Here is a 12,938-nt window from a genome sequence, read left to right as displayed (position 1 = left end):
GTCTCTCTCCACACCATACACACACTCTCGTAGTCCACCACAAATCTTTGGCCTTTGCAATCAGCCAAAGACATTGTCCTTTTCTCTAATTTTTAATTAATTTTTGTCGATTTGCGTTTTTCTACTTCACCCCATTCATTCAGCCCTTTCCCCTATCACAAGATCCGCCAAAATCTCAAGAGGGTTTTCGATTCGACATGGCTGTGATGGAGGATATTGGAGTTGATATGAGGTCTGCTTTTCTGAATTTACTTATTTTTATTGAAATTGAAATCGAAATTGAAATTGAAATTGAAATTTCTACCATTTTTGTGTTTGTGAGAAGGAATTGGCTTTTCCCTAAATATTGAGTGGAGTTGTTTTTACTTGATTAGGAAATAAGCATAGAATCTTGTGATTGCTGATTGTGATGCTTTCTTATATTGAGCAATCATGTAGGGTTTAAATCATGTGTTTAATTAGTTGATGTTGATGCTTTCTGCAACAGTTCGGATATTGAAATTGATGAGATAAGAGGTCAGGGATTGATAGAGGAGAAAGATGTGAGTGATGAAGAGATTGAAGCAGAGGAGTTGGAGAAGAGAATGTGGAAGGATCGTGTGAGGCTGAAGAGGATCAAGGAAAGACAGAAGCTTGCAGAGAAGCATAAGGCTGTATCCTCGACTACAGACCAGGCGCGTCGGAAGAAGATGGCCCGAGCACAGGATGGCATCTTGAAGTACATGCTAAAGCTCATGGATGTCTGCAAGGCTCGCGGCTTTGTGTATGGCATCATCCCTGAGAAGGGTAAGCCTGTTAGTGGCGCATCGGATAATATACGAGAATGGTGGAAGGAGAAAGTGAAGTTCGATAAAAATGGCCCTGCGGCTATTGCTAAGTATGAGGCCGAATGCCTCTCTAGAGAGGATGGGGTAGGTAGTCGCAAGGGGAATTCGCAGTGTGTACTTCAAGACTTACAAGATGCTACGTTGGGGTCACTTCTGTCGTCGCTGATGCAACACTGTGATCCGCCTCAGCGGAAGTATCCGTTGGAGAAGGGCGTCTCGCCACCATGGTGGCCGACAGGGGATGAGGAATGGTGGGCGAGACTGAGTTTACCAAAGGGCGTGACTCCTCCGTATAAAAAGCCACATGATCTGAAGAAGATGTGGAAAGTTGGGGTGCTAACTGCTGTGATAAAGCATATGTCACCGGATATTGCAAAGGTTAGGAGACTAATTAGCCTGTCGAAGTGTTTACAGGATAAGATGACTGCTAAAGAAAGCTCGATATGGTTGGCAGTATTGAGCATGGAGGAAGCTCTTATTCGGCAGCCAAGCAGTGAGAATGGTTCATCTGGTATTACTGAGGCGCGTTTGAAAGGTCGTGGAGGTAAGAAGAGACTTTCAGTAGAGAGCGATAGTGATTATGATGTTGATGGTGTCGGTAATGGCCTTGGATCTGTTTCATCTAAAGATGATGGAAACCAGTGTATGGATATAGTACCTGCCGAGACTCAGGTTCACGCTGAAGGAAAAATAGTCAAAAATCAAAGGCGTGCCGTTGGTCGCCCAAGGAAAAGAAAATTCCCAAAATCAAGCACTGATAACCTTCAAGATGCTCCTTCTCTCGACAAAAATCAAGACGGTGTTCATGAGGACCTTGTGATTCGTGTAAATAATGACAATGCACGCTTCAATGGATTCACGACCATTGAGAGCCAGCCAGAGTTAGATGGATTAACTACTCTTGTACCTCAAGAGAATGATGTGGAACGACAAACTTGCATAGTCGAGCCTAACTTAAACTACCTTCGCTTGTTGCCTTCTTCAAATTCTGTCCCAATTAGGTCTCTGATCCAGGAGAAAGAACAGTTGCCATATAACATTGATCAAAGTGGTGACCTAATGGGGCAGGGTATCCATGTGATTCATGCTCCTCAAGATACTCAGTTGCATAATAAGCGACAGTTTCCTCAATTACATGACAGAAGACAAAGTACCATGTTAAGCCAAGATTCATCTCTGCCCGAGGGATCTCAAACTCTTAGCCTCCATCATGGGTTAACTTATCATCAGCATTTCTATAACCCAACACCTGCAGCTGGTTCAAGCCATCAGGAGGCATCATTCATTGACACGGTGGCAGAGGATCCTGAGCTCCATTTACCTAGAAATGGAAATGATATTGCTGGAGGAGGTTTCCCTGAATTTGTGAAAGACGCATTCCCACATGAGCCAGAAAGGAACGTGGGTGCACAGTTTCCATCTCCTCTAGTCAGTTTGACACCCGAGTTACCAGCATACAGTCCCTTCAGTCTCCAGTTTGATGGCACGAGTTCCTTAGAGACGGGCGACTTTGAGTTTGGTATTGATATGGATACAGTCGATGACAATAACCTCGCTGAACTGATGAAGTACTTCGCCTCATAAGCTGTCGCGAACAGGTATCCGTTAATGTGTTTCACTGCTGAGAGTACATATGTTCAGATCATGTACATATACCAACTCTGGAGATTCAAGAGATTTCAGCTGAAAGCTTTATTTAGAAAATATAAGCTTTCTGATTAAATTAAATTCTTGAAATTTTCATCATTGTTCCTTTGGCAATAGTTATTGTAGAGACACTCATAGCTGTTAGGTGTAAACAAGTTTGGTATTTATTTTTGTTCAAATCAGCCAGGTCACTTAAATCTGTCACAATTTTGTTAATCTTGAGATGTTTTTTGATTAATTGTTGTTTGGCCATATGAATGTTTCAATGCCTTGATTAAGAATGTTCTTGTTTTTGAGAGAAACTGGATTTAGTATGGTTACAAGTTGGCATATCCTGCATATACATTAGGCAAATCTTCTGCTCGGTGCTGGAGACCTCATCCGTGCTAGTCTGCTCGCCACCTTTGATCTCGACACTCCATTGGTACTTCTTGCTGGTCCCTATCTCGGCGTCCAGTAGTGTACATCTTCGCCTTCAACTTCTTCTTCATGGCCTTCTCCCGAGGGTTTAATTATCTGAGGGGATAGCATGTATTGAATTGATATATAACACTCTCTCCGTCCCATTCAATTTGCTATATTCCCTAAAATGGAAACATACATACAATCTCGTCCCAAAAAATAATAACTTGCATTATTATGAATCCATATTATAATCACTGATCCATTTTAGGCTAAACTTGTTATGAAACAAACAACATTCTTCGTCAACCATACATATCTTCATCGCCTTAATTTATCACAAATTATAAGAAATTCAAAGCATATGCAAATTACATTAATACCTAATCATAAAATCAAAGTAATTATATCTACAATTAAGTAGGATGAATAACATAAATATCTCGATATTCCCAGATAAATGAAGAAGAAAAGTAGATGACGCTAACCGCCCCTAAAATCACTCCGCCACCAAACGCACCACACAACTTGCAAAATCTGCCCCAAATCCGCCGATACCGTTTCTCCTCGCCGCGGACGGAATCCTCCACCGACGAATCCGACTCATCGGAGTCGGAACTGGCGTCGTTGTCTTCTTCGTAGGCGAGGCAATTGGTTAGGGCGTAAGTGGCAGGGTCTTCCTTCTTCCACCAGCGGAAGACGGCCTCAAGTTCGGCGAATTTCTCGGTCATCTGAGTGAGTTGGTCAGTTTTGTCCGGCGCGGAGGCGGCCTCCGCCGAGAGGAGGTTGCTGACGTAATCGAAGCGCTTGTTGAGGCGGCGGGAGATCTTCTGATCGGAGTCGGAATGCGGCTGGAGGCGGAACTGGTAGGCGTGGTTGAGTTCCAATTCGAGTTCGCGCAGTTTCTTCCGCAGAGTGGCCCATGATGTACGTGACATTTTTTTGGTTTTTCGGTTCTGCAGATTTCTGAGTTGTGCGTTTTTATTTGAAGCACTTTTGCCGCCAGTTTACGGTTATTTGTGCGGTCATGGAGTCATGGGAATTACTATCATTTGCACGTCCGTCTATTAACCAATAATAAATTTACACGTGTGTATATGTACAACAAATTTAAGTTATTAGTGTAACATTTTCCTATTGCGATGACAATCAAAACTATTGTAAGTGTATATGAGTTGCTAATACAAATATTAATGTACGAGGCTAAAGATCTCAAATTTGAATTCCTCGTAGCGTGATCTTAAATTTTAAATCCATTTATTCATAAAAAAAGATTGAACAATGGTTACCATTATTTTAAAAGTAAGATCGATGATTTAGCTGCAAATTGATGTGTTGTCTACTCAAATTCAAACATAAAAACTACTCCTAGTAATAAATAGTGGCCTTAAAACCTGTCCAAAATATTCTGTCACACCCAATTATTTTTTCCTTTCACGTCAGTATTTTATTAACAAAATTGATAAATGGGGTCATGGGTATAAACGTAACTAATCAGAGCCTTAACGTAAACCTCAACGAAAATGCATCAAATTAAACCAATATTCCTTACACAGTTACACGTGCCTCGTCATAAGCAAAAAATAAACTACTGCCTGTGTATATTATTTCTAAATAGTAATATTATCGTAAAAGTAGACAATGATTAAAATATTAATCATATATGTATTTGCATACACTATTTGTTGTGAATAGGTGATTTTCGATGGGGTGGATCATAGTCCGTCTCTGATAAATGTTGTGAATGTTGTAAATCCATTTCTATTACCTTCCGATGTCTCCATCTTGTGACCTACGTCCAATATCGAATCACTTACAATTACATAAATGTAAAAACAAATATAACTTTTTGATAATATATGTAAATACATAATTCAACTTTTAGATATTTTACGTTGAAAATTAATTTATTAATATGAATTCATATAAATTAAATTACATACTATAGATTTAAGACCCAAAAAAAACAATTTTTTCACTGAATATAGTATAATTAATTTGAATCAAACTCAAAATCATGTGAAAATTTGTCATAAATTTTTTAAATCATTTCTTTTTTATTGCTATAGAATAATATAACTAATAACAAAACTAATTTACTACTAGTATTTAATTTAAAATTTAAGGGGATTATGTACATTTAACTTTATCTTAATTAATTTCACATTAAAGAAACTATTGTGGTAACAAACCCTTGTCCTCTTTTTATATTTCTAAAAACCCTAATTAAAATTTGTTTCTATATAATAAAATCTTCTATATTGAGTTTATATTGTGTTGTTACCTCTGATTTTGTGAATTGCAGCAAGGCCTGGTGAAGAGAAGATTTACAATCTGCTCTGCTACTTCCTGCATTATTCATAATAAATAAATTAATCTTCGTCCAAACATTTCATTGCTTTCTTTAAAGTATTTTAAATGTATACCATACCTCTTTTAATGGCATTATTTTTCTTGCAAATTTCCTCTCTAATCAACTTGTGCTCAAATGTCTCCCTTCCATTTTTCAACTTCTCCTCAATCTGCACTCAAACATACACACACACAAAAGTAAATCAGCCTAAAATAACTGGAAAATTGAATGAATGTAGGAAAAGAGATGAGACCTTTTTTTGAGGGAGAAATTTATTGTGAGTGGGAATTGGAAGAGCAGAATATGAAGCATGCATAAAGAAGCAAAGAAATAAGACCATCAAAGAAGCTTCTTTCACACACATGATTATTGGTGTCTGTGAGAAGAGAATGTAAGAAGTTTATTAATTTGACGAGCATTTAAATACATTGTGTGTGTGTTTGTGTGTGTGTGTGGAGAAAACAACCAAATAGTACAAATTACATAAAGAAATATATAAACCATATGTATGTCTAGTTTTACTATATGGATGTGAATAAAAAATGGAGTACTATTTGTAGTTGGGAATGATCACAACTAACTTTCGGTACAAGTACTCTAATTTGGAAGGACATATATATGTGAAAATATTAGTACTGTAGCAATAAGTATTGGACAAAGACTTGTGATTGAGGGAAACTCAAGATACCCAGGTAACCTTGTCTGTCTATTTTAGCTTATTACTTTGTCGTCCATAAGATAATTAATGTGTTATTTTGCCATTTTTAGATATTCATAATTTAAAGCCTTGTAACTCTTGTAAGATTTGGTATCAACTAAAACATTACGCTCGCATTCCAATATTTTACAACTAATACTATATCAGTCACATAAAAATAGAGAATTTGGTGACGACACAAATTTTTAATGCGAAATTAATAAAGTAAAAGAGAGAAAGAGAAAATGTAGTTGAAGTAGGATTGTGGAGCACACTGTCAGGAGAGTAAAAGTTGTGAATTTTTTTCAAAAACTAGATGTGGTCTATTTCTTTCGGCGGGATGAAAATGTCAAAAAGAAACTATTTTTTGAGGACGAAGTGAGTATTTAAAAGAGAGAATCATATTTCTTAAAACTTGTACTGAGTCACAGTGAAACTTTAAACAGGTAGTAGTATGTAGTTTTAGCATAGCAACCTTAATCCCAGTCTACAGTGTTATTAGTTCAACACATGTTCCACACTTAATTCTTCTATGAAGTGGTTCATTATAGCCTAGTTTGGGGGCAACAAAAACATTGATGTTACAAAAGATAATTAGGTAAATCTTCCAAAGGTCCTAATCACAAAAGGTAGAGTGCAACTTCGACAATGTATTGTGTATATTGTGTGCGTGGAGTCATTTGTATAGTTGACATTGAAGTGTAGCTAAGATATTTATTCACTTCTAAGTTCTAACCAATAGGTCGAGATTCTAGGCTCAACCCTAGGCAAAGGCGAAAAATGCAATTGCCTAGGACAAGACAATATTAAAAAAGACTGATAGTCCATTTTGTACTTTCTCCATTGGCTTGTTTTTCTATTTTACATCTCGCATAAAAATAAATCACTTTCTACTTATCAATATAGGGATTGGTTCAAAATTAAGCAATAAAGAACAAGCATGAATTAAATAACTCGTTCAAATCCCAACACGTGACATAATAGTATAACCAATGCAAAATGTTGTGAGGTTAATAGACAGGCTCCAAACTTTTAGCACAAAACTGTGGGTGATGAAAACTTAGTAAATAAGCAAATGTCAATACAAAAGAAAAAACAATACTATTAACCATGGGATGTAAGATTAATGTCAAGATTTTGAGGGAGTTTCTCTCCCATGTTTGCTGCTAATTTTCACCTTAATTTGATGTAAAAAGGTCTAATTTTCACCTTAATTTGATGTAAAAGGTGTAGTCACGATATAGTGGGGTAGTTGATATGAGGGAGGTATGCAAAACTACCCATGTTTTATGAAGTTATATAAATTTTAACCTTTTTTTTGTAATTTTGCTAGTTCATTTTATATCCATTTTTTTAATAATTATTTTTATTCTAAAAAGATGAGTTCATCACGGTTTGTTATAAACAACACTCGGGTATAAAAACAATTTGTTGCCAATTATTATCTCCCTCATAAAGTAATTAAAAATTAGAAATGGAACAAGACTGCCATTAGAGGATATAGTGGAGTAGTTGATCTTATGGAGGTTTGCAAAATTACCCAATGTTTTACAAAGTTGGTAACAAAATAACCATTTATTTATTTATTTATTTTCATTCACTCCATATCCATTTTTAATACTCTAAAAGGTGAAAATAAGAGAGAAAAAAGGCAAGGGTAAAAGAAGATAGAGATGGAGGTGTTACATATTTCATGAAATAGGTATAATAGAGTAGAAAGACTACAACATTCCTCAGAATTATGTAATATAACGAAAAAAGGCAACTACAAAGAGATACAACAGAGCCCTTTCATATAGACTGAATTTGCTTTATTTTCCTAACAAAATTAATTATTTGCACATTTCCTCAAAGATGTTTTAGTGTGCAGCTGCTGTACACAGGGGGAGGGAGGAGGGAAGAAGCTTCTATTGCACAAACCTCATAATCGTTTGCATTCCGAGCTTCAACCTGCTTCGGCCTGGAGAAGGAAGAGTATCGCTCACTGGAGAAGGAAGAGTATCACTCGCGGCTTCCATCACATTTGCAAAAGATTATTCACTGTCGCCATCGCAGAATTTGTCAGCTGCAAATCCTGCATATTATTCCAGTTTCCAAATCAGAGATTTTCCCATAACGGAAAAAGCATACAGCCTGGTTTTAAAAATCATTCATCGATCTAATCAGAGGCCAACGTATTGATTTAGGCTGGTTTGACATTCCTAGGGCCGGACTATCATGCTATCAAGCTCTGACCAAGGAAGCTAATTAAACCATCAGTTTCGGGCTAGATTGACATCCTTGCTCACGGGAAATGAGTTTCTATGATTGTAACTGAAACTGTAGTACTGTACCTGAAAGATTACATCGTCTGGAACGTGGGGCAGCACTTCTCTGACTGTTTCGGCCATTGCAATTATGTTTTCAAAGTTGGTGTTGGCAGCGTTAGATGTTGACCTTAAATGCAAACCACTAGTGCCTCCCGGATATCTTGTTGAGGCAGCGGGAGGGATAGGTGTTCTCGAGGTACCAATCTGAGATGGGTTCGGAGGAAACAGACTCCATGCAGCATCTTCAAGCGTACTATGTGCATAAGTTTCTCCAACGTCAAGTTGCCTCATTAACATCTGAACACGATTTAATCCAGATGGGCCAGCTCCATCTAAACCCAACCAGCTTAAATTTACACCCGTCCTCCTACAAGGGAAAAAACGAAGAAAAGAAATGCATCATTAGCTCTGAATTTCGAGAAATAAAGAAAGCTAGAAGAATAGCTGAACACTGGAAGAGAGTAGTAGTTCATATATTACCTATTTCAACAAGCAGAAAAATTAAGAAAGAGAGCAATCAAGACCTAATACACACCAAGGACTAGCGATTGCCACTCAACCTTTCACAATCTTGAAGTGAGATGTGGCTTAGAAAATTCAGTTCTCACATAAGAGAATTCATCTTATTTATAATCATGATGCCACTATATAGGCAACAATTTTTTTTCACATATACAGTATGAAAGAAAGCCAGCCCTATTCATTTGTGTGATATGTGAGAAATCGAGAAGGATTAAGACCTCCAATCACTCATTTCTAGGTTCTGGGGCTGGTTGGTAAAGACTCCCGGGTGCAGGTTATGACCGGGAAGATCTGGCCCATTGAGTGCAGTACTAATCTGATGAGCGAGTTGCTCATCTCTAGACAAATCTGCAGCATTTGGATTCACAGTACTTTCAGGTCTGTTTGTAAAGAGCGGCTTGCGACAAGTGGGGCATGAGTAACTCTCACTTAAACATTGATCCAACCTGCATCGACACATCAATCAAATGTTACCTCTCACAGCTTCAAGTAACTGTAAGGAGGTGTTTTGAGGAAACACATATCAGACTTACCAAGATCTCAAACATGCGAGATGGAATAAATGATTACATGACAGCCTCTTAGCTTTTGCCATCGGTTCCTGTGATTATTGGAACACTCACAGGTTTTTACACTATGAAACAACTGAAATTCATAGCCAGCGAGTAAAAGTGAGCATTACCCTACAAATTGCGCACTCATCATCATATGCTTTGAGCTGTTCAGATGTGGCATCAGGAAGTGCCCCATGAAGGGTTCCCAAAGCCATACGCAATTTGACGAAACCTTTGACACGCTTCACAATAGCACTTAGAAGGGCCTATAAATTATGATCAATATTCAAAATAAGTACGAAACAACATGGAGAAATCAAAGGCAGTATAACAATGTCATAAATGCATTTTAAGAACATAAAAGGGCGACTAGAGCACTTACACGAATATTTAGGAAAAGGACCGCATCTACAAGATGAAATGCCATGCCATGAAGCCACCAAATATATAGGTAGTGAGCAAGAGCCATTAGCAACGTCATCATGTCAAGGAAAAATCCAAAATTCCGAATAATCATGACTTTCCATTCCCCCAGTGAACCTAAGAAAACAAATCAGTAAAACCCAAAGAACATTACTTTGTCAAACCTCAAATCATATTCAACTCACTATTCAAAATAATGCTAGTAAAAATAAAATCATGGAAATCATCCTTGAAGAAAATGTCACACACTTGATTCATGGCGGACAGACTGTTTTTTCTGTTTTTCTTCGTTAAGTTAGTTATTTCAGTTCTGGGCTGTGAGTGCCTGACAAATGCATCTGTCAGCCATGAAACTTGTGCTCTTTTCCTTTGACAATAATCTGATAAATGGCAGGGATCGAGTGGCAGGAGCATGTGCACCAGTTCGGGACAGTTATGTCCCTTTTGCAGGCACGTTCTTGTGTGCTTAGTGTTAATCTACAGAAACATTCATGGATCCGTCATATGGTGTGCATATGGATCCGTCCAAGGTGTCAACCATTCTACATTGACCGATTCCTACTTCGGTCAAAGGGGTGAGGGGTTTCTTGGGCTCAACATAAGTATATAAAGTCAGTAGACTCGTATAGAATTTCTATTACTTTAGAGAATGATGCATGTGGCGCTTGGGCAGGAGAGTACATCTCATCTATCATTCCTGTTAGCTATCTTTCCTCTGGATTGGTAATATTCAGTTCAGTTATCCTTTACTAAACAAAATAAAAGAATAAACTGGAATAATAAACAATAAACTCTATATACAGGCGCACATACATAAATGAGGATCCAAATCAAGTTTCGACTTAAAAGAATTACGAAGAATGGACTGAAGCAGAATCACACATTTTCCATCTAAAACCACCTAATGAATCTCAATCGTGATGGATTATATTTATTTTTCTATAAACACTTCAGCATATCTATTTGAACCTGACAAATATATTGCATCAACCTAGTTTCTACTGAATGGAGATAATTCAAATATCCTGTTTCACAAAAAAAAATTATTAGCAGAATCACCTGCGGAAGACATATTGAAGATTTTAGATAATTGTGAATTTGCAGCATCTCCTGCGGAGTGATGCATCCATATATCCAGCAACTGAAACCCATGGACCGCAATGGCCTGCATAAGGAATTGGCAAACTGTGAGCCTAAATTGGTTCACCACATTATAATTTCTTAAAATCCAATGGAAAAGGTAACATTACCTGCAGTGTCTCAAAAGCTATGCTAGATGGCTCAAAAAATAACAACAAAAATATTGATGAAGGCATTGCACTGTAGATTGTCACACATAGCAATATCCTGTAAAAATAGACAGTCATATATAGTGTAAACATGAAATTGAAGGGTTTTTAGACACATAAGCAACAAGAAATAGAGATACTAAATGTTTTGGTAAGTCTAGTGTATCATGTTACCCTATAAGAATGTTTTTAGTAATTGGCAATCATCCATATCAAGGAGAAAAACATATCAGTATGTTTTTTCGACTCAATATAAACTTCAAAATAATCAAGTAGCGCTACTGGAGAGAGCGAAACCACAGCCATATATGAAACAGAAGGTGCGTAAGAAGTACCAGAGCAAGTCAACAGAGAAAACAAGCAACAAAGCAGAATATACACGGAAGTATGTCCATGGGGTGACAGAAGGTGAAGCATTCAAGCGTTCAAGCCGATCCCTAGCTAAAGCTTGAAACATCTGCATAATTAGTGTTTAGATCAGTTGTGCATATGCCATTATGTTAGGCCAATGATATCATGTTCTTGTAATGAGTACCTTTAAGAAGCAAAGCATGGCTAACCAAGTTGACCATAGACCTGCTTGAAATATTGTTGGTGGGACTACCAATGGAAGAAAAGTTCCCTGTCAAAAGCTGAATAATCACAACTCTTTTAACAAAACAAACAAAGCAATTCTCAGAGCATGTATCACTGGATCCTCATTGGATAAGCATTTTTCTACCAGTTCAACAACTTTAACTATAATCTCATACACATGCTGGTAAAAATAAAACAAAAAATTCCACCACTTCCCGAGCAAAAAGATTGATGGTAAACCTCAGGCGTTTTGTAATCAGAAATTTCCAATTGCATTCTATGCATCTATTGCAGCAAGGATAAATGTCATATTTGAACAAAGATCAAACCTTGTAGATGATGTAATTCACGAGCCTTTCAAGCATTTTTCGGATTTCAGATGTATACAACTCCGAAAAGAATACTGTCTGCATTCAAGAAGAGAAACAGATATAGCTTTGTTAAACTGGTTTCGGAAACACTCCTTCAAATTATCAGGCTTTATAACTCGGGCACACGTTCTTGCAAATTCTTATTATTTATTAACTTTTTTTTGTTGGGAAACCAGATGACCATAAAACAACATACAATTGTGTGGATTTTCCAGTACAAGACACGCCCAACGTCTAACAACTATAAATCAGGAAAAAGGGGCACATCAAGAAACAATTGCTAAAACAAGAGCAGGAAGAATAACACAAATGGGGCACAGCCTTTACTTTTTAACAAATAACAGAAATATGAAGAACAAAATCCACATTCATACAAGCACACAATCGAGGAATTTCGTATGTATGCACTCGCGATTTAACCCTCCTTTTTCTGTCTTTTTTTGTTTATTACAATTGCTCAAATTTGACGCAATTCGTTCCAAAAAAAACATTCGATTCCCATAATTAGAAACCTTTCCAAAAGAAGAAAGCGACCTAGCCCTAGAAATTGAACGGAAAGCTGCGAAATTTACCTCAAAAATCAAACTTGGGACCAGAAATCGTTGACTAAATTGTAATCATAGACAATAAAAAGGCAAAGGAGGAATCAGAACGAAATTGCGATCAATCGGGATGCATAAAATAAATAAAAATATGCATAGTTAAACTAAACCCAATTTGAAACATGAATTGAATAGAATTTTCTTACGAATTATGAGGATGATTTGAAGGCGTCCGGAAACAAGCAGAATCTGTGATATCTAATTTCCTCTTTCTATGTGTGTTTTTGCGGGAAGGGAAATTGTCAGTGAATTTCGGATTTTATATAAAGAATAAATTTCCACAGTATTAAAAAAATCACACACATATACGAACAATATTAAAAAATTAATATAATATTGATATTATATTGGAAAAATATCGGCATA

General features: G+C 37.0%; 3 protein-coding genes across 5 annotated transcripts; 1 reads left to right on the top strand and 2 right to left on the bottom strand.

Annotated features, from left to right (window-relative positions):
* On the top strand, positions 1–3,054 carry LOC125214690 (ETHYLENE INSENSITIVE 3-like 3 protein). Of its 3 annotated transcripts, none has more exons than XM_048115816.1 (3): positions 1–232; positions 488–2,425; positions 2,824–3,054. In XM_048115816.1, the coding sequence occupies exons 1-2, from the start codon at positions 198–200 to the stop codon at positions 2,409–2,411; spliced, it is 1,959 nt and encodes a 652-aa protein (XP_047971773.1). In that variant the 5' UTR covers positions 1–197; the 3' UTR covers positions 2,412–2,425; positions 2,824–3,054. The 3 variants fall into 3 exon arrangements, with proteins under 3 accessions (XP_047971773.1, XP_047971774.1, XP_047971772.1); XM_048115817.1 differs by lacking the exon at positions 2,824–3,054 and adding an exon at positions 2,774–2,792; XM_048115815.1 differs by lacking the exon at positions 2,824–3,054 and having other exon boundaries at positions 2–232; positions 488–2,712.
* A 1,330-nt stretch (positions 3,055–4,384) lies between these two features.
* On the bottom strand, positions 4,385–5,602 carry LOC125211115. Its single transcript, XM_048110812.1, has 4 exons — positions 5,483–5,602; positions 5,308–5,398; positions 5,161–5,225; positions 4,385–4,668 (listed from the first exon to the last, which is right to left on the bottom strand). Exons 1-4 carry the CDS (start codon positions 5,591–5,593, stop codon positions 4,555–4,557), a joined length of 381 nt encoding a protein of 126 aa, XP_047966769.1. The 5' UTR covers positions 5,594–5,602; the 3' UTR covers positions 4,385–4,554.
* Positions 5,603–7,584: 1,982 nt separating this feature from the next.
* Positions 7,585–12,012, bottom strand: LOC125208963 (E3 ubiquitin protein ligase RIN2-like). The gene is made up of 11 exons (XM_048108509.1): positions 11,929–12,012; positions 11,559–11,645; positions 11,359–11,480; positions 10,985–11,081; positions 10,794–10,899; positions 9,694–9,851; positions 9,440–9,577; positions 9,291–9,358; positions 8,976–9,203; positions 8,260–8,602; positions 7,585–8,000 (listed from the first exon to the last, which is right to left on the bottom strand). The coding sequence occupies exons 1-11, from the start codon at positions 12,010–12,012 to the stop codon at positions 7,944–7,946; spliced, it is 1,488 nt and encodes a 495-aa protein (XP_047964466.1). The 3' UTR covers positions 7,585–7,943.
* Between the last annotated feature and the right edge of the window lie 926 nt (positions 12,013–12,938).

Source organism: Salvia hispanica, chromosome 3 (assembly GCF_023119035.1).
Source record: "Salvia hispanica cultivar TCC Black 2014 chromosome 3, UniMelb_Shisp_WGS_1.0, whole genome shotgun sequence".
Taxonomy (NCBI): domain Eukaryota; kingdom Viridiplantae; phylum Streptophyta; class Magnoliopsida; order Lamiales; family Lamiaceae; genus Salvia; species Salvia hispanica.
Note: the sequence above shows the minus strand (reverse complement) of the source record. Positions and strands in the feature narration are given on the sequence as shown.